We start from the raw sequence: 22,527 nt of genomic DNA on the forward strand, positions 1-22,527 counted from the left end.
AGTGCTCATCACCGGTGCCCTCCTTAATACCCATCACCTTTTTAACCATCTCCCCACCCACCTTCCCTCTGGTAATCATCAGTTTATTTTCTATAGTTAAGAGTCTGTTTCTTGGTTTGCCTCTCTTCACCAGCCCCACCCCATGTTCATTTGTTTTGTTTCTTAAATTCTACATGAATGAAATAATATGGTATCTATCTTTCTCTGACTGACTTATTTTGCTTAGCATAACACTCTCTAGCTCCATCCACATTATTGCAAATGACAAGGTTTCATTCTTTTTTATGGCTGAGTAATATTCCATTGTATATACCTATGTGTGTGTGTATATATATATATATATATATATAGCACATCTTCCTTATCCATTCATCAGTTGATGGACATTTGGGCTCTGTACATAATTTGGCTATTGTTGATAATACTGCTATAAACATCAGTGTTCATATATCCATTTGAATTAGTATTTTTGTATCCTTAAGAAATCATTATTCTAGATTTATTGAAAAGATTAAAAAAGACGATATATTATTGAGCATTTATAGATCTTTTCTAAAATCTGACGTCTCCCTGCCAGTATACATTCAAAGTAATTATAACTCAGAAAGGCAGAATAGTTTAGTAACTAAGCAATGTGGTTTTGAATCCTGGCTCAGCCCCCTGAAAACAGATTCTTTAAGATATGTGTATAAGACATTTTCACTGTTGGCTCTGCAATAGAAGTATTCCTCAGGGCCTAACTTGATATAATTATATTTGACTCTATAAGATAGAGAATTATTGACCTGGTCATAAACAAAGTAATGATGATGCCTCTGTAATTTAAATTCTCTTTCATTAATAAGGAAATAACAGACATGTCTGAATAAGAGGGAGATATAGCCCCTTAGTTGTAGCATGGAGATCATGCTCCTTAGTTTTCTCCAATCTGTGAAAGTTCCTAAGTCTTTTCTTGTTTTTCATGACCTTAATGTATTTGAAAAGTACTGGTAAGTTATTTTGTAGAAAGTCCCCCAATTTTGTTTGTCTAATGTTTTCTCATGTTTATACTGAGGTTGAGAATGCCATAGAGGAGGTATTTAGTGTATTGTATCAAGAAGTATATGATATCTACATCTTATTACTGATGTTAATTTGTTAACTTGGTTAATGAGTGTCTTCCAGTTCTACCTATCATAAAGTTCTCTTTCTAAATTAAGTATTTTGGTGGAGATACTTTGATATATGTTGTTGTGGTTGTAAATTGTGGCAGAGGGATAGCATTCTATAATTTTATGATTAAATCTGTCTTTTAGAGGGCCTGCGTTCTTTGGCCTTCATATGTGCTTCTCATAAAAATATTGTCCTTTGGAGTATAGGCCTTTGTGTGAAGAATATTCTGGGGTTATTTCAGAATAGTTACTCTTCCTTCTCCTAGCATGAGTCAGGGGGAGATCCTTCTTGGCTTTACAGCTTGAGACACTGGTGGGATTAGTAGGAGGCAAAACCTAAACAAGTGTGGGGATCCCCTTTCACAACAATCTTCAGAATCTTCTAATTCGGATGGTGGTAAGCACTCAATCTCCAGCAATTTGCCAAAATTGCTATTAGTGGTCCTGCCTACATATGGTTTCAATGACTTATGTTCCATGATAGTAGAGCTCAACTGTGATTTTGGATTTTCCTGTCTCTTCAGATTTCAGGGTGCTGTTTCTCTGCAATTTCACTTCTACAACGGGTAAAGTTCAAGTAAGTTATTGACTTTGGTAAAGCAGAAGTGATGACTTTCAAACTCTAAGTGATAGAGGTGAAACAGGAAATCTGTAGGATTTTCTATAAAGGTGCTTAGTTGTCTGCATAAATAAAATCAATTTAACTTCTTCCTATTTAATATGAATACTTTCTACCTTCTTTTATTTTACTTTATTACACAAATTAGAATCTACAGTACAATATTTAGTAGATGTAGCAAGAGTGACCATGTTGGTCTTACTAATTTTCTTAAGATGAGATCATTCAGACTTGTACAATGAAGTGAAATTCTTTTCTTCTCTTTCTTTTTTCTTTTCTCATCTTTCTTCTTTTTTACTATATCTTGAATGTCCTTTGGTATTAGATCTACTCACTTAGAGGTTTTGTTTTACACTGTAATATTAGTTTAAGATATACAATTTAATGATTCAATACTTATATACAACACCCAGTGCTCACAACAAATACACTCTAAGAGTTTTTATTAGATATGCATACTGACCATTTCAATTGTTCTTCTGCAGCTATTAAGATAAACTCCACTTGACCAAAATTAATTAAACTTTTTATATATTGCTAGGTTTATTTGCCATTTGTTTTTAAATATTTACAACTTACTCATGCATAAGATTAGTTACCATATTTCCCTATAATGTCTGTTTTCTGATTTTGCTCTTAGGATAATTTTATTTTCATAGGATGGTTGGAAAGTATTCCCTACTCTAATATATTCTGGGAGAGCTGTGTACAATTATTAGTATTGCTTCCTTAAATATTTTGTGGAAATCACTGGTGAATGTGGAACTTTCTTTATGGAATGTTTCTTGCCTTTTTAAATGTTAATTTTTGAGAGAGAGAGATAGAGCATGAGCAAGGGAGGAGCAGAGAGAGAGGGAGACAGAATCTGAAGCAGCCTCCAGAGCCTGAAAGCTCAGAGCCTGACACAGAACTCGAACTACAAGATCATGACCTGAGCTGAAGTCGGACACTGAACTGACTGAGCCACTCAGGTGCCCCATCTTTGTGGAATATTTCTTAATTATAAGTTCAATTTCTACAACAGATATAGACCTATCATATCTTTTTTCCCCTTGACTGACATTTTATTCTTCTTGTCTTTCAAGGGATTTTTCCATTTCATTTATGGCTTTTGATTAATTGACTTAAATTTTTTCCAAAATCTCCATATTATTTGATCACTAAGAATATCTGATACTGATCTTCTCTGATACTGGTTTTCTCTCATACTGGTAATTTGTTTCTTCTCTGTATTTTTCCTCTTCAATCTGGCTATAAATTTATCAATTTTGATGATATATTTTTGGAAATCATATTTGGTTTTATTGATATTTTCTTAATTTTCTGTTTTCTATTTCACTGACTTACACATTGATCTTTATTATTCCCTTTCATCTGGCTACTCTGAATTAAATTTTCTCTACGGTTTTGATAGTTGATTGAAGTGGATACTGAGATTATTGATCTAAGAATTTTCTTCTTTTCTAATTTTAGAATCTTAAGTTTCTTTTTAAGTAATGCTTTAGCTGCATCCCACAAATTTTGTTATGTTATAATTTTGTTTACGTGGCATTTAAATTTCTTTATTTTCTTCAATCCATGGATTATATATATGTTAATCAGTTTCCAAATAATAGTGGATTTTCCAGATATTTTTCCATAAATGATTTCTAAGTTAATTACATAGTGCTCAGTAAACATACTATGCATGACTTGAATATTGTAAACTTATGATGACTTTTTTTGTCATTCAGATTATGATCTATTATGATAATGTTTTGTGTAATACTGGAAAGAGTATTCTGTTGATGCTGGATGGAATAACCTGAAAATGTCAATTCAGTCAATTTCAATGATAAGGTTGTTCAAGCTTTTCGTATCTTTCAACCTTTTCTATAAATTATTGAGTGTCTAGAAACTTCTGACTGTAATTGTGCATTTGAGTGCTGGCTGCAGTGTTAAATTCAACTGCATTTGTCAAATTGTGGCTGATTTGCAAACTTAGATTAGTTATGGAGACGAGTTTGTTAAAAATCAGTGAAATAATTCTGTGAAAATCAATTGGTTACATAGAGTTTCCAATGAAGTTCATTGTATGTTTCATTATTATTTGTAAATTATATTAGTAAAATTTATAATATGTCTGTATATTTTTTTCTGATAATTGGTTTTAAGTACCAACATGCTAGTTCTCTCTGCCCATATGCATTGAAGGATCTGGACTGTATTGAGCACCACACTGATTGAGTCATACCTGCATCAATAGATGCAAATTATGCATTTAGATATACATAGAATCTCCAAAGCAACAACTGGAAAAATGAAAAGCTTTGTAAGCCACAGAGAAAAACAAGAATATATCTGGTATAGCTGGATAATTTACATCTATGATGCCTAAGAAGAGAGTCCACAGTACTTTCCAATTCTAACTAAAGTTACTATCAAATTGAGTAAAACACTTTTTACAAGCAGATGTAGTACATGTTTTTGTTGAGACACAAATGTAAATATTATCCAGATATTTTAGGCATTCAGATTCATTAATTTCAGACAGAATTTAATTTTCACCTGTTTTTGATTATGTGTAATGCTGTTTTTCTATAAACACTTGGAACTCATTCTTTTTACAGTGAGAAAAGGGAACCCAATCACTGAGAACTCAAATAAACAATAAGGACAAATGTTCTGATGGTAAGTTAAGTGATTTCATGTGTTCATGCATTGCTTGAGGAAGAAGACAGACAAATATTAAGTTAGGTTTTATTCTTATAAGTATAGAGCAATAATTAAAAACTTCTTATAGGAAAGATTTATGTCAAGATTTGGATAGTGCAAACATGCTTAGATCCATACCCTCCAGTGTCCGCAAAAATTCTGACAGAGAGATATATTTTTATATTTTTCATTTTTAAGTTATTATTATTTTTAATGTTTATTTTTGAGAGAGAGAGAGACAGAGCACAGCATGGGAGGGGCAGAGAGAGAGGGACACATAAAACTAAAATAGGCTTCAGGCTCGGAGCTGTCATCACAGAGCCCTGACGTGGGACTCCAAACCATGAACAGTAAGATCATGACCTGAGGTGAAGTGGAATGCTTAACCTACTGAGCCACCCAGCATTAGCAAATTAAAAGAACATAATGGGCTGTAGAACAATCATCAGAGTAGTTCATTTAAGATGCTTTGTGGTGAAAATATTGAGATCTTACCAAAATGGCAATGCCATACTTCTAGTAACTTTTGAACTTAGTCCTAAAAGGGCATTAAACAGATATGTCATAATATTAAAGGATAAAATTCACAATGAAAATGTAACTCCTATGCCCCACACAGAATAGATCAACATTTATAATATAAAAATCCTATGAGATACGAGGAGAAGTAAAAGCACACTAGAGATAGTAGCTTTACCTCACAGATGAAATTATTTTAATACTCAATGGTTATGCACTGGGAGAAATAACTTTTTAGAACTGCTTAGCGGTGCCTGGATGGCTCAGTCTGTTAAACATCCAACTCCTGACTTTGGCTCAGGTCATGATCTCAAGGTTGGTGAGATTGAGCTCCAGGTCAGGCTCTGTGCTTACAGCAGGAAGCCTGCTTGGGATTCTGTCTCCTTCTCTCTCTGCCCCGCCCACACACGTGCGCACATGCACCCACAAGCCCTCTCTCTCTCTCTCTCAAAGAATTGCTTAGAATTTTATTTAGCATTTGATTGGTGTGCAAAGAGAAAGTTCTTAAATGATTGTTAAAACTAAATTCTGGCATTGTTAAATGTTATTCACAGTTATGTGACATCAAATCACTCATCCTCAGAAAATTGTCAGGGCACATACATGTGAAAAGATAGTTGAACCACGTAAGGTCGAAATAGGATAAATGGAGAACAAAAGCTGAAGGAAAGGAAGTTGAATATTGTAGTGGGTAGAGAAATATAACAATGTTAATATCGTGTTAGTGATAAGATTCCATTTAAAGTTCAAGTCATGAATTTCTTTATGATTAAAATTTATTTGAGAAGCATTTGTTGACTAAGTTCTTGAAGGACTGCCTTACCTGCTGGTTCCTTAGGGAGTAAATAAAAGGATTTAGCATTGGGGCAACAGAAGTATTGAGCACTGCTATCCCCTTGGTCAAAGCCACTCCTTCTTTTGCTGAAGTTTTGATATACATGAAAATGCAACTTCCATAAGAAATGGAAACGACAATCATGTGTGAGGAACAAGTGGAAAAGGCCTTTTTCCTTTGCTCAGCCGAGGGGATTCTCAGAATTGTTTTAAGGATGAATACATAGGAAAGAATCACCAATATTAAGGTCGCCATGAGTGTGAATACTGCTAGCAAGAATCCCAGGAGCTCTAGGAATGCCGTGTCGGTGCAGGATATCAACAGCATAGGAGAAGAGTCACAGGTGAAATGGTCAATGATGTTGGAGTCACAGAAATCCAGTTGAAGTCCCATCATGACAGGTGGAAAGATAATGAGAAATCCAGCCAGCCAAGAGCTAATTACAAGCTGGTTGCAAATTCTGCTGTTCATTATTGTTGTGTAATGCAATGGCTTACAGATAGCTATGTACCGATCATAAGACATTGCAGTCAAAAGAAAAAATTCTGTTGAGCCAAGGAGTATGAAGAAAAACACCTGAGCCATGCAAGAATTATAGGAAATAGTCATATCCCCTGTTATAATGCTGGCCAGAAATCTAGGAATGCAAACTGTTGTGAATGAGATTTCTAGAAAAGAGAAATTCCTAAGGAAAAAATACATGGGGGTTTTAAGGTGAGGATCTATCAGAGTGAGGGTAATAATTGTCAAGTTTCCAGTTATACTCAGTATGTATGTGAAAAATAGAAATAGAAAAATCAAAACATTTAGCTTTGGGTCATTTGTTAATCCCAGAAGAATGAACTCCTTTACAGATGTTTGATTTTTCATTTCTTATTGCTGACTTCTCCCAGGTCTATAAATTCAAACAAGGAACAATGATTTTTGTGAGTCCAGGATTATTTTTTATCACATCTGCTGGTTTAAGAAATATATAAGACATATAACAGAGCAACAAATTAGCTACCAAATTGTACTAACTTCTGAAAATCTGTATGAGTATCTTCTCTAGTATCTTCTTTGTAGATCAGTAGCCATTTAAAATTGACTGAGTCACTTGACAGCTCTAACAAACACATCTGTATATGAAAAATATTCTTAATTGTGCTTTGTTTTCTTTTAAAACATTTATCATGTGTGCATGAAAACTATAAAAATATTATTTTACTTCTATTAAAATATTTTCCTAATGACCACATGTTCTAATAATTTTTCTCAAAATCAAACAATTGAAGTTTGATTCTTTAGTTTCTGTAATTTTTTCAAGATTTTTCATGTCAGTCCTTCCTATACAGAGAACTGACAGCTTAACAAAAATTTTTTTAAAAAATTATATAATCTTAAACAAAGTAAGAATTAAACATTTCCCTTTCTGAATTAAATAGTAATCTATTACTTTTTAAAAGATATTCAAACAGGCAAACTTAAGTGATTTAAGTTATAAATTGATTAGAGAAAGGAAAAAATAAATGAGATAAGAAATGAAAAATATAGGGGCGCCTGAGTGGCTCAGTTTGTTAAGCGTTGGACTTTGGCTCGGGTCATGATCTCATGATTCATGGGTTCAAGCCCCATATCGAGCTCTGTGCTGACAGCTAGCTCAGAGCCTGGAGCCTGTTTCAAATTCTGTATCTCCCTCTCTCTGACCCTCCCCTGCTCACCCTGCCCCTCCCCTCAGAAATAAATTTTAAAAAGAAAAGAAATCAAAAATATACTTACAGTTATATAATCTCATGTGGTAACAATTTAACTCTTCAAATACAAATGTTCTGTTGCCTTACTTTAATTGAGGGTCAGTGTTTGAGGCTTTACTTTTGGAGCATTTTATAGACTTCACAGTTTGTTTCTGCCTTTAATTTTATGATGCAAGAACACATTTCTGTAGCATGTAGGTGGAATTTGGCAGGATGATCCTGGTCACATAGAGAGAGATGGAACATACTGAAGAATAAATTCAGGAGAAAGTTTATTCCTAAAGTCAGGGAGGCCCTGATAGAAAGTTGACACCATCCCAGGTGCAGGTAGAAGGTGCAAACAAAGTATTCCAGAGGTTCTATAACAGGTGATCCAGAAAAGAGCTGGTGACACACATGGTGGAACTAGCTCCCTGGGCAGTCCCAAGTAGTCAGTCCACGTTAAATCTGGAAGACCGAGACTCAAATGGTATTGGAGAAATTGTTCAGTGTAGGGTAGCAGTGTCTACGGCACTAACTCATTGTTTAGGAGTAGAGCTAGAGAAGTGGAGAAAGGATAGGCCAGCAGCAAAACGGATCCCTGCTCGAAGTTTCTACTCGGTTACACAGCAGACAGAACTAGAGACTAAACTTTCCTGGAATGTGGGTAAGAGTCTCAAAATAAATAAAAAGTAGTTACAGTGAAACAGGCACATAAATAGAGGTGACAAAGTTGTCCATTTTGCTGGTTAATTAAGTAAAACTCTTCGTTCGTAAGAAGGAAAGGCTCAAACCATGAGTGAGAATCAAGATATAACACTTGTAGGAAAGAGGCGAGCTGCATGGGAATGAATAAAAATTTGTGAGACAGAAAATTCTTGAAATGTAAGAAACTCTCTTAAATTGCACACTCCATGGCCACACCTTTAGTATCACTTGTTTTCCAAAATTTCCCTAAAAACAATATCCTTCCTAACCCTAGATCCTAGGAAGATCTACTAATATAACATTTACCTGGCTCCTAGTAACTTTTATAAAGTAAACATGAGTTGTCATTTTTTAAAATCTTTTTCTTACCTTCCCATGGTTTTCTAACCACTGCTACTAAAGCAAACAGATATCTTTTTTTCTTAAAAAAAAAAAAAAAGTCACAAGGGATCACTTTGGTATGGTGGTGAAATATATTTAAAAAAATAAATCATCTTTCTTGATGTTCAGAAAAAAACAGTCACAGGAGATTCTTTCAGGAGAACAATTAAAATGTCTCTGGAGAGAGAAGTTCCTGATGAATGTACCCTACAGTTTAGTTGAATAATATTAATTAGGTATTCTTGGGAAATGAGTTTAAAAAAAAGCTACATTTCAGAGGGATATGTAAGTGCAAAGAATAGCATTACATTACAGAGGGATAAATAAGTGCAAAGAAAAGCACTGAGAAAAAAGCAGTCTTAGAATTATTTTGAATTTCATATTGTCAATGCTATTTAATATGACCTGAGATAAATGTCTGTTGAGGCACTATAATCCAATTACATGTAAACTTGTGAAGAAGCATAAAACAGCAAGAATAAAGGGCCACAGGTATATAAAATGTGCTATTCAAATATTTTGTCAATAAAAATATATTCAGAATTAACAAACAAACTATTGGGACTACACCAAAATAAAAAGGTTTTGCACAGTGAAAGAAACCATCAGCAAAATGAAAAGGCAACCACTTGAGTGGTAGAACATATTTGCAAATGATATATCTAATAAGGGGCAACATCCAAAATATATAGAGAAATTATACAAAGTCAACATCTACAAAAGAACAAGGAATCTGAATAAAAAGTGAGCAGGGGATCTGAATAGGCATTTCTCCAAAGAAGACATAGAGATGGCCAACAGTCACATGAAAAGGTGCTCAACATCATTAATCATAAGGGAAATATAAATCAAAACCACAATGAGGTATCCCCTTACTACTGTCAGAATGGCTAGAATCAAAAAGGCAAGAAATAACAAGTGTTGGTGAGAATGTGGGGAAAGAAAGGGAACCGTTATGCACTGTTGGTGGGAATGTAAATTGTTGCAGACACTGTGGAAAGCAGCATAGAGGTCCATCAAAAATTTATAAACAAAAATACCATATGATCCAGTAATCTTCAGAAAGATATATGCACCTCTACACTTATTGCAGTATTACTTACATTTGCCAAGATATGGAAGCAACCCAGTGTCCTCCGGTAGATAAATGGATAAAAAAGATGTGGTATATATATAATGGCTCAGCCTATGAAAGAATGAGATCTTGCCATCTGCAACAACATGTATGGACTTAGAGGTTATTATGCTAAGTGAAATAAGTCAGAGAAAGACAAATATCATATGATTTTACTTACATGTGAAATCTAAAAAACAAAACAAAAAATGAACAATTAAAAAAATGGACTCTTAAATGCAGAGAACAAGCAGATTGGTGCCAGAAGGGAGTGGGGAATTCATGAAATAGGTAAAGGGGATTAAGAGGTACAAACCTCCAGTTACAAAATCGTAAGTCAAGGAGATGAAAAGTACAACATATGGAATATAGTTAATATTATTGTGATAATGTTGTATGGTATAGTACTTATTTTGGTGAACACTGAGCAATGATAGAATTTTTGAGTCACTATGTTGTACACCTGAAACTAATATAACATTGAATGTTTCTTCTCCTTCAATAAAAAAATAAACTTATTCTTTGTGATGGAGAATAAAAAAATCAACATGTAACTAAACAGAAAGCTATGAAATCCTCATGTGTTAGAAGGCTCAATATTTTTAAGGTGTCAATATTTAACAAATGTATTGATAGAGTCAACAATTCCAATCAAGGTATCATCAGGGTTTTTTTGGATACATTTTTTATTTAAGACAGTTTTAGAATTATGGAAAAATTGTAAAGGTAGAACAGAGAATTACTACTTATCTCTAACACAGTTTCTCCTATTATTAACATGTTAATATATAGTCATTATAATTAATGAACTGATAAATTATTAATACATTACTGGTTTAAACCATTTTTATCAGGCAAAGAACACAGTTTATTTAGATTTCCTTGATTTTTACCTAATATATTGTTTCTGTTCCTGGATTTCTTCGAGGATACTACAGTACTTTAATCATCCTTGGGCTTCTTTTGGCTATGACAATCTCAGAATTTTAATGATCTTGAGAGTTTTGAGAACTCTGATCAAGTATTTTGATCAATTTGAATTTATATGATGTTATTCTTGGGTTAAATTAGGGTTATGTATTTGGGGGAAGAAGACCATTGAGTGAAATCTACCATTTTCATCACATCCATATCGTGAGTTCATACTATCAGTGTGAATTATCACTGTTGGTGTGAACTTTGATCACCTGACTGAGGTTATGATAATTAGGTTCCTCACTGTTAAGGTTGCTCTCCCACCTACCCTCCATTTTCCACATTGTACTCTGTGGAAGGAAGTCAGTATGTGTAGCTGACACTGCACTCTTGGGAATTATGCTCTGCCTAGGAGATGGAGTAAATTATTTGGGATTCCTTTATGTGGAAAATTTGTGTATTCTTTCCCATTTCTTAATGTATTCAGTGATTTATTTATATCAGTATGGACTCATGGAAATGTTTTGTACTTTCAGTTATATTCAATACTAATTTATTTAGTTGCTAAATTTTTCTAGCTTTAGAGGCACCTGGGTGGCTCAGTCAGTTAAGTGCCTGACTTTGGCTCAGGTCATGATCTCACAGTTTGTGGGTTTGAGCCCTGCATCGGGCTCTGTGCTGACAGCTAGCTCAGATCCTGGAGCCTGTTTCAGATTCTGTGTCTCCCTCTCTCTCTGACCATCCCCTGCTCATGCTGTCTCTCTCAGAAATAAATAAAAAACATTAAAAAAATTAAAAAAAATAAAATTTTCTAGCTTTGGCCATTGGGAGGCCTTTCAAGTTGGCAACTATTTCCTTTGACATCCATCCATCACAGTTGTTTTTAAAAAATTGCTTCCTTATTTTCTGGTACTATAAGATGCTTCATGATCATCTTGTATATTCCTTACCACAGCCCTCTAATCAAATATTCCTGCAATAATACCTGTTTACTTTTATTGGAGAATAGAATTAGGAAACAAGATCTGGGCTCTAGGAGTGCTGATTGCTATCATAGTGTCATTGTTTTTTGACTCTCTAAGAAGATAGAACCAGGAAATAAATGTGATCCTAATAACCTGTGTATAAATACATATGTATAAGTATTACTATGTGTAACTTTCCTTCACTTCTTCTCTGTAACCTCCTACTCCAAAAGTGAGAATTCTGGCTCTCCCATCCACCATCCATTTACTTACTCTTCAAGTTTTATAGTAGGTCTGTGATTCATTTTGAGTTAATTTTGTGAAAGGTCTGTGTCTACATTTATTTTTTGTATGGACGTCCAATTCTACCGGTACCATTTGTGGAAAAGATTAACTTTTCTCAGTTGAATTGCTCTTGTTCCTTTGACAAAGATCAACTGACTGTATGTGTGTTGTTTTATTTCTGGAATCTCTATTCTGTTTCACTGATCTTTACATCTATTCTTTTTCAATACCGTGCAGTCTTCATTAATTTTGATCTTTATGGATATTTTTTTGACAATACCATGTTGTCCTCATTAATTTATCTTTATAGTGAGTGTACTATATTTTATTTTCAATTATTTTTTCTTCAGTGTCCCTCTTTTCTTGTGTAGAATAGGTTTTATGATATATATAATTTTCCTTTGACAGAACTTTTGAAAAACTTCTTGCAGATCAGGCCTGCTGATAATGAATTCATTCAGTTCATGTTTGTCTGACAAAGTCTTTATTTCTCTCTCACTTTCGAAGTATAATTTAACTGTGTGTAGTTAGTGCTTTTTCTCTCTAAATGCTTTAAATATTTCTCTCCATTCTCTTCCTACTTGCATATTTTCTGATTAAAAATGTGTTGTAATTTTACCCTTGTTCTTCTCTAGGTAAGCTGTATTTTTTGTCCTTCTGGGTTATTTCAAGATTTTCTATTTCCTGCATTTAAATATAATGCAAATAGTTGAAGAAAAATTTGTTTATTTGTCCTGGGTGGTGTTCTCTTAATTTTCTATTATCTGTGTCCTTGTTTCTGTCATTAATTTTGGGAAGTTCTATTTATAGCCACTATTTCACCAAATATTTCTTTTTTCTCATTTCTCTCTTCTCTGTCTGGTATTTCAGTTATGCGTATGTTACAGGTTTTGGGACTGTCCCATATTCTTGGATACTGTGTTCTGTTAATTTTTTTTCTTTATTCTCTTTGCATTTCGGTTTGGTAATTTTTCATTGAGCCATCTTCAGAAATCACTGGTTCTTTTCTCTGCTTTGTGCCTATCAAAGGCATTCTTCATTTCAGTTACACTGTTTTTGATTCCTGGCATTTCCTTTGATTCTTATAGTTTTCATTTATTCACTTAATTTTGTCATCTGTCATTGCATGATTTCTACTCTTTCTTTTAGAACTCTTATCATATTAATCATAGTTTTCAATTCCTTGCTAGATATCTTTAACATCTGTGGTATATCCACTCTGATTCTGTAGCTTGCTTTGTCTCTTCAGATGGTAAGGTGTTTTTGTTTGTTTTGTTTTTATTTTTTTCCCTTTGCCATGTATTGTAATTTTTTTTTTGTCATTGAAATTTAAACTGATGTAATTAGGCCATTAGTATAAAGATTTAGTATAATCTTGTTAGGATAATTTTACTGTGATGTGTTTACTATTTGCTGTGGCTGAAGCTGTAGGTTGAAGAAGCTTTCATATCTTATAGTGTCTTTGTTTCTGTCTCCCCTCTTGATTACAGGCTTCTGTAAGTATTCTTTCCAAGAACAATAAAAGCTCTACAGCTGTAATTCACTGGTACTGTATTGTATATTGTGTGGTAGTGGTTGTGGCAAAGGGATAATGTTCTCTAATCTTATGATTACACTTCAAAATCTTAGGCCTGTGTCTCTCAATTGTGATTTTTTTCACTACTGTTTCTCCAGTTGTATAATTGTCCCAAATACTCATCTTTGAGTTAAGACATGAAGTTTAAAGAAGATTGGACTGTGAGTAATGTGCTTTGTCCAGGTGGGATAAGGATATAGTAAAGTTCATTGAAAAGTAGGTTTTTGTAATGAAGAACAATTTTAGTGTGTTTTAAAATGGTTACTTTCTGGAGCACCTGGGTGGTTCAGTCATTTAACTGACTTCAGCTCAGGTCATATTTCACAGCTTATGAGTTCAACACCGGCCTCAGGCTCTGTACTGACAGCTAGGAATGTGGAGCCTGCTTTGGATTCTGTGTCTCCCTCTCTCTCTGCCCCTCCCTAGATCACACTCTGTCTCTGTCTCTCTCTCAAAAATAAATAAATATTAAAAAATAAATTGCTTACTTTTCCTTTAGCATGAAGGGATTTTCGTTGTTTTTCCCAAGAACCCCTGGAGCTAACTTCCATGAAAAGTGTCAGGTCATTCTGAATTCTCTCTCTAATTCTAGTAGTCTACACTAGGGCCCTAGCAATTTGTAAAACTTACCATTTAAGAATTCCTACCATTGTGTGGTTCCAACAGTTATGTTCCAGCTAAACAGATCTTAGCCATGACTGAATTTGTACCTCTTTTCAGTTTACAAGGTGGCAGTTTATCCTGTGACCTCAGTTCTTTGAGTGGTCAAAGACAAGTAATCAATTTTCAGTTTGTTTAGCATCTTATGTTCTAAGAATGAGATTCCAAGTTCTTTACATGTCAAGCTGAAACTGGAAGTCTGTGTGGTGGTTGTTGTTAAAATTACAAGCCTAATCTAAAAGTTCTGTTGAAAGCTAAAAAGCCTAAAATACTCCAAACAGCTTTGAAAAAGAAGAACAAAACTGGGAAATATGCAATATTTAAATTTTCGTATGTCCTTTAAAAACTTAAATACTCAATGCATGTATTGGAATGTCAGAAATAAATGAAAGAGTAGTAGAAATGATTTTCTTTATTTATATATACTTGTATGAATTTTTATATAATAGAGTTATTAAATCATTATTTCTTACAAAGCAGATTGATTAAAAGAATATGGTATTGGTAAAATAAGAGATATATTATATATATGAAATATATATTTTTTAGGTGCCCCAAAGTATCAATGACAACACATTATTTTTCAGCAAATGGTGCTGGAAAATTTGGATATATAGGAAAATCTGAACCACAGCATATATCTTTTATTATACAAAAAACTCAAAACAGATCTACCTAAATATGAAACATGAAGCTTTATAATTTCTATCAGCTGGTGAATCCATGTATTCATACAAACAAGGTATAAACTAATGATACAGGCAAATATGTAGATGAATCTCTAAAGCATTTTACTAAGTGAAAAAGGGACAATTAAAAGCTACAACTATATGATTCCTTTTCTACAACAATACAAAATAAACAAAACCATAGGACAATATCAAGTGGATTCTTCAAGAGCTATGAGTAAGAAGTGGGGAGTGGCTACAAAAGTGCATGAAAAATATTTTGAAATGACTAAGATAATATTTATTTCAACTGTGCTTGTGGATACATAATGGCATACATTTGTCAACTTTTATAAAAGCATGCAGCTGAAATTTACTGTTTGTAATTTTTCATTCCCTGAACTTGACCAAAACCCAGGAAAGAAACAAAACTATGAAGAGTTAATGTTGTTAGTGTGAAAAGAAAAGCAGCATCAATCCAGTTGATGTGTCTTTTGAAATCTGTATTTTGGGGGACAAAAATGTTGGGGGTTTCTATGTTAATTTAGTGTTTGCTATGTTAGCCTGGGAAGTGGAAGTATGCATGTTTTTTAGTTATCATTTTAAACAGACATCTTTAACTTCCTATGCATTTCTCTATGTAGGATATATTTAACAATAAATACAAACCAAATAGTAATGTAAGAGATTAATCTTAAAATGTCAATATTTTCATCACACCCAGATTATCTAATTTTGGATCTATTTATATTTATGATAAAAATGTCAAATGTTAAATTAAACTTTGAAATGGGTCATATAGCTTATTTTCAAATTATGTTTGGATTTATTTAATTAAAAATTATAAAGTTACTGTTTTTTGCTTATAAGTATGAGTGCATATTTTGTATATAAAAAGCTGACTTTGAGATCCAGCTCTTCCACTTATGAACTTGACATCTGTTGGAACTGAATTCTCCTGGAGTTCCTGTCCCCTCAAAATCTTTGCAATACTGTATGGTAGTGGAAACATAATAATACCATGGGGTTGGTAGTTGGGGAATGGAACATAGGAATGGAACAAAGGCAAGGCTGATTTTACTTACCTGAAATATAGCAATGATGCTAAGATGGCGATGAGGATGGAATGTGATAATACATATGCAGTGATCAAACAATTGTAAAATCTTTCTGCTTTTATTCAATGCATGAAAATTATTGTGACTCATGTCAATGTAGAGTATGGATTAGTACCTCATGCTTTAGCCTAAGGTTTTCTTGGTTGTTGCTATCAAATTAAGAACAAAATTTTAAAATGCTATTGCACGAGTAATACTGTCCCTTATATAATAATGGAATTGAGGACATAATATTGTTCCAAGGCTTATGATGTGCTCAGATCATGTAATTTATATGTGGACTCTAAATGGCACTGATTTTGATGAGTGTACGGAAAGACTCTTTTGTAGGTAAGTGGTTATTTTTAGATTTGGGAAGGAGCAACAAGGAATGGAGCAGCTTTGGAGAAAGGCCTTTGTTCCGTGATAGCTTCTTCTCCTTTGTCATTCTGCCATTAATTTTAAAATGCAGTGTCATTTCAGACTATATCATCCATATTTATTTTATTTTAAAAAATGTTTATTTATTTAATTTTGAGGGAGGAGGAAGAGAAGGAAAGAAAGAATCCCAAGCACTGTAAGTGCAGAGCCTGATGTGGGGCTCAAACTCACGAGATCATGACCTGAGCCAAAAATCAAGAGCCAGAGGCTTAGCTGATTGAGCCACATAGGCACCCCCCAGGCAAGTTCATTCTTAACTAATATATAGTTTCTAATAATAATTATTTTCATGTGGAATTTGCCAAGTAGCATGTTTGACCACATAAAAGGGGATAAAGACCAGGCTTATCTGATTTCCTCTGAATGTTATTGTAAATGGTAAATAATTTTATTTGAGTATCCAACCCAAACTTTATTTACTACAAAATTTGATATTCTTTTTGTGCTCTTAGTCTCTTCCTTCTCTGCCTTTTCACGCATTTCTACCTCTCTCCTCATGAACTATATTAATGACTTCAGTTTAAGAAGGAATTTAAGATAGAATTCTTAAAAGAGTGTATGGAAAAGTTTCCCTTAGCATTGCATGTATTAGGTATTAAAAAAAAAACCCTGAATATTTATGAAAGCAAATGGATGATATAAAAAGTAGTTATAGAGAACTGGAAAATATCATCACCTCTCCTGAGTTACAAAGTTGCTTCTATATCTATCTATATCTATGTCTATCTACATATCTATATATCTATATCTATAAATATATCATCTATCTTCTTTATCCATTCATCAGTTGATGGACATTTGGGCCCTTTCCATAATTAGCTATTGTTGATAATGCTGTTATAAACATTGGGGTGCATGTACCCCTTCAAATCAGTGTTTTTGTATCCTTTGGGTAAATACCTAGTAGTACAGTTGCTAGGTTGTAAGATTGTTTTATTTTTAACTTTTTGAGGAAACTCCATACTGTTTCCCAGAGTGGCTGCACTGGTTTGCATTTCCACCAACAGTGCAAAAGTGTTCCCCTTTCTCCACATCCTTGTCAACATCTGTTGTTTCCTGGGTTGTTAATTTTATCTATTCTGACAGGTGTGAGGTGGTATCTCATTGTAGTTTTGGTTTTGTCTTTCCCTGATGATGAGTGATGTTGAACATCTTTTCGTGTGTCTGTTAGCCATCTGGATATTTGGAAAAATGTCTATTCATGTTTTCTGCCCATTTCATTTTTTTAATGTTTATTTTTGAGAGAGAGAGAGTAGGGGAGGAGCAGAGAGACAGAAGGAGACACAGAATCTGAAGCAGGCTCCAGGGTCCAAGCTGTCAGCACAGAGGTTGACGCAGGACTTGAACCCATGGACCAGACCATGAAATCATGAGTTGAGCTGAAGTCAGACACTTAACTGACTGAGCCCCCCAGGTACCCCTTCTGCCCATTCCTTAACTGGATTATTTGTTTTTTGGGTGTTGAGTTTGATAAATTCTTGCTTTTGTATTTCAGCTTACTCGTTATAGTCTTACAAAAGAAACCTATATAATTTCATTTATTACAAGTTGCCCTAATAAAGAACTTATAATTGAATAAAATTATAAATTAATTTTCCTTTTGTGGTAGTGTTATGTTAAATCCTTTTTAAAAAAAGTAACCCATTCCATGAAAGGACAGTGGTAAGAAATAAGTGAGTGCTCATGGACACTCTTGCCTGTCTTTGAGAAATAAGAAAAGGTATTTCTATCCTGGAGTTAGAAACTATGTACAGCTCTTTACATTAACCTATGTATCAGACTAAGCTGGAAATTAAGAAACCAAGTCAAATCCACTTGCCTAGTATCTAGTTAGATTCACAACTGCTGTCTAAAGACAACCAGTTTTCTTAGTGTTACATTGGTGCCAGGGGGCACATTAACTATAGGAACCAAGCTTGGGCACATCTTTTACAATCCTCAAGCTGTAAGAATTGTTTTCTTAGATATTACTGAAGGGAGGTAGAACATGCTGTAAAAGAGGCAAAGGACTAATAAACACAGTATGCAGATTTGCTAATACAGGAAACTAAGGCATAAATAAGTCATATATCATCATTTCCAAGATACTCTCTGGAGTCTACATGTCACAGAATTCTAGATTCTGAATTTGTTGTTTACCTATCAATAGGAAAGACCATTTTTGTATCAGTTGAAAGAGTTTGAATATAAATATGAGATTTATCAAGATAACTTAATTTACCTTTATAGACCATGTTTTTCCCTTTCAAATGTGATTGGCAGAAATAGGGAATTCTCAGTGAATCTATTATTTTTAGAACGTATTATTGGTGGAAGAAAAAGGTAAATTTCATTTCTTCTCTTGCACTGAATCTGCTATCTTTTCTTACAAAAACTAGTGTAAAATGGGTGCCATCTCATTTCAAATAACAAAGGTAAGACTGACAGCAGAAGCAGATTTTATCTTAAATTTCTATTTAATTTTTCAACATGTTTTAATTATATCTTATTGGTAAACTCATGGAGGTATTTTATTAATGATTTTAGTTTTAAATATGTTTTATTGATGACACAGAAGTAGAAATTTGAGAAATATTAATTGATACATATTTTTATTTCACATAAAATACATTTCATAGTGCTTGTGGCTTTTAGTAGCTTCTTATAGTATAGCAATCTGTATCTTTTGTATGAATATAAAAGCTGCTTTGCTTTGATATCAGAAACAATGGAGATTACTGACATATGAATTTTAGTTACACAGGACAAGGTTGACTATTTTCTATATAGAAAACCAGTTAAGACCTGGTTATTAAGCTAGTGATAAAAAGAGGCATTGTTGACATACATATGTCTAACTGAAAGAATGAATTGAGGTGTTTGAAGAATTTATGTAGAGAAAGACAGAGTTCTTAATTCAGCTTTGCTTTTAAGGGTATATTTTTTTCATAATCACATTCATTTATTTGAGTAAAAGGCCATTTTCTGGACCATGTTCTTAAAGGCTTGCTTCACCTGTTGATTCCTTAATGTATATATGAAAGGATTCAAGAGAGGAGCCACTGAGGTATTGAGCACAGCTACTCCTTTGCTTAAAGTCACCCTTTCCCTTGCAGAAGGTTTAATGTACATGAAGATGCAGCTTCCATAAGAGAGGGACACCACTATCATGTGGGAGGAACAAGTGGAAAAGGCTTTCTTCCTTTGACTTGTGGAAGGAATTCTCAGAATTGTCCTGATGATATATGTGTAAGAGAGAATAACTAGTGTTAAGGTGACCATAAGTGTTACCACCGCTAAAAAAAATGCCATGAGTTCTAGAAAGCGAGTGTTTGTGCACGAAAGCTGTAGAATTGGAGAAGAGTCGCAGATAAAATGATCAATTACATTGGAGGCACAGAAATCCATCTTCAGCAGCAGCATTACTGGTGGAAAGATGATCAGGAATCCCGCAAGCCAGGAGCTAAAGACAAGAAGGATGCAGACTCTGCTGCTCATGACGGTCATGTAATGCAGAGGCTTGCAGATGGCCACGTAGCGGTCGTAGGACATGGCAGCCAGAAGGTAAAACTCTGTCACCCCCAAGAAGATGAAGAAAAATAGCTGAGTCACACAACCATTGTAGGAAATGGTTCTGTCCCTTGTCACAATAGTGACAAGGAATCTGGGAATGCAGACAGATGTGAATGATATTTCTAGGAATGAGAAGTTTCGAAGAAAGAAATACATTGGAGTCTGCAGGTGGGGATCTGAAAGGGTGAGGGTAATAATGGTCAAGTTCCCAGTCACACTTAGCATGTAGGTAATAAGAAGAAATATAAAAAGTACAACTTGCCATTGTGGGTCATTTGTCAATCCAAGAAGAATAAATTCTGTTACTAAGGTATAATTTCTCATTATTTTCCTTCTTTATAATGATATTTTTATTTAGCTGTAAAACAGATTAAAAAATAAGGAAAGTTATGACACCAGAAAAGAAAAACACACACACATAGACACACTTCTTCAAAATGTTTATTTATTTAGAAATGGAGAGAAGGGACAGAGAGGGAGGGAGAGAGAGAATCTCAGGTAGCCTCCATGCTGTCAACACAGAGTCTGATGTGGGGCTTGATCCATGAACTGTGAGATCATGACCTGAGCTGAAATAAGAGTCGGATGCTTAACTGACTGAGCCACCCAGGTACTTCAACTTACTTTTCCAAATAAACCATTGCTGACTTATATTTTTAGTGAAACATGATTTTGTGGTACATAGAAACAAAATAGTTATTGAAATTGACATTTATAATAATATGTAAGTATAATATATTATAATACATATTATAATATATAATAAAAAATGTCAGTATGTCATAAACTAATTCATTATTCTTATATTTTTTCACTGTATTCTCATATATCTCAGTATAAATCCCTGTCTTCTGAATATTTTGATATATTGCTGAAAACAAGAAAAATAAAGAGATTAAAACCTCTAAGATGAAAACCTTTTCTAATAAAACTCAGAGCTTACTCCCAGCATACTGCAAAATTTTGAAGGTAATTTTTGTTGCTTTCTTCTTCATATATATCTTGACTTTTCTATTTTGAATAAACATTTGCCTTCTTGTCCCATTCAAACTTTTACAATCTTCAGAGACCACTTACTTGCCCATCTGGTAGACTAATGTGTCCCTGATAACAACATACAGACACATTTAATGCATGGGAAGGAAGTCCCAATCGAATTCCAATGTCTGTGTCACAAGATATTCTAATTTTATTTACTAATTTGCCATAGTGGTCTTTGCTAAGATTATAAATATGTTCTTCTTAAATATATTTGTATTAACTATCTACCTATCATGATCTGCTCTCTGATACATAAAGCACTACTTTTATTTAAGTCCTAATTTTATTTTTGTAAACTGTAAGTGTTTCCACTTATTTCTAAAATGATTTTGGGGGCTCTTGCTGGCTCAGTCAAAGGAGCTTGTGACTTTTGATTCGGGGCTGTGAGTTCAAGCCCCATGTAGGATTTAGAGATTAAATAAATAAATAAATAAAACTTAAAAAAATGAATTAGCACTTTTCCATAATATTGCCTATTATTTTCTTGAGGGAGACAAAAGGTAAGCTTTTGGGAAGCAAGGATTCTTTCTTATTTCTTTTCTTTTTCATTTTTAGATTTAATGCAACTCTTGATGTTTATCAGAATTTACTTTTTCCTGTTTAAAGTGTTTATTTTCCATAAAAGCTTTAGATGTGCTGTCATCTAAGATCATTTTAAATAATGCTTCACTGTCCGTATAGCCTAAGTTTGTAATGCCTGCTTTGTTTTCTACATCCTTCTAAGGTACCAGAGCAATCAAAAGGAATGATATTTTCTGAGGACTAGCCAATTAATTTAGTGTGTTATGAATGCACTAAAATTTTTACTTCATTGCTAGGAGGGAATGATTCTTCCTTTCCATCATCTGTCCTCTTTGTTGTTATAAGATATGCATTTTTTTTGTCCTCTGCCCTTACATGGTGGATGCTAACCTTCACTATAAAAAATTCACATTGTGCAAAACTAAAACATAAAGTGTATCTGCTCAGCGTAAGACACATAAAATAAATTGTTTAGAATCTTTTACCAAAATGATTACCTGGTATCTTGATATTGATTATATTAAAAGTAATTATTAAAAGACATTTAGATAACACAAAAACATCATGTTGTCTTATCAATCACCAAACTTATGTGTAATAAACAATGTTGCATGAAACTATTACATTGTTGCAGTTTTAAAAATTTCTTCATTTCTATATTTATATTATTTCTTTTTTTAAATATATATTTCATATAGATTGTGTGGTTTAATTTATTCATATATGGCATTGTGCACAATTGAGATAACTTACATAAAGCCTATATTTATCCTATTAAAGCAAAATTATATTTTTGAAACTATTAAAGACATACTTTCTTAATGTTAATTTATTTTTGAGAGAGAGAGTATGAGCAGGGGAAGGGCAGAGAGAGAGAGGGAGACACAGAATCCAAAGCAAGCTCCAGGCTCTAAGTTATCAGCACACAGCATAACGTGGGGCTTGAACTCAGAAACCATGAGATTACGACCTGAACCAAAGTCAGACGCTCAACCGACTGAGCCACCCAGGTGCCCCAAGACATACTTACTTTTAGGGAAAATATGACTGGTTTGGTCGTTGTCATTTCCAA

The 22,527-nt window shown here is 33.7% G+C and overlaps 2 protein-coding genes across 2 annotated transcripts; both read right to left on the bottom strand.

Annotated features, from left to right (window-relative positions):
* Positions 1-5,752: 5,752 nt before the first annotated feature.
* LOC144233227 (olfactory receptor 6C76-like) lies at positions 5,753-6,688 on the bottom strand. The gene has a single exon (XM_077766057.1). It carries the CDS (start codon positions 6,686-6,688, stop codon positions 5,753-5,755), a length of 936 nt encoding a protein of 311 aa, XP_077622183.1.
* Positions 6,689-19,277: 12,589 nt separating this feature from the next.
* On the bottom strand, positions 19,278-20,216 carry LOC144233228 (olfactory receptor 6C75). The gene has a single exon (XM_077766059.1). It carries the CDS (start codon positions 20,214-20,216, stop codon positions 19,278-19,280), a length of 939 nt encoding a protein of 312 aa, XP_077622185.1.
* Positions 20,217-22,527: the final 2,311 nt, after the last annotated feature.

The sequence above is a fragment of the Crocuta crocuta genome, unplaced genomic scaffold, assembly GCF_008692635.1.
Source record: "Crocuta crocuta isolate KB4526 unplaced genomic scaffold, BGI_CrCroc_1.0 scaffold245, whole genome shotgun sequence".
NCBI classification, from domain to species: Eukaryota; Metazoa; Chordata; class Mammalia; order Carnivora; family Hyaenidae; genus Crocuta; species Crocuta crocuta.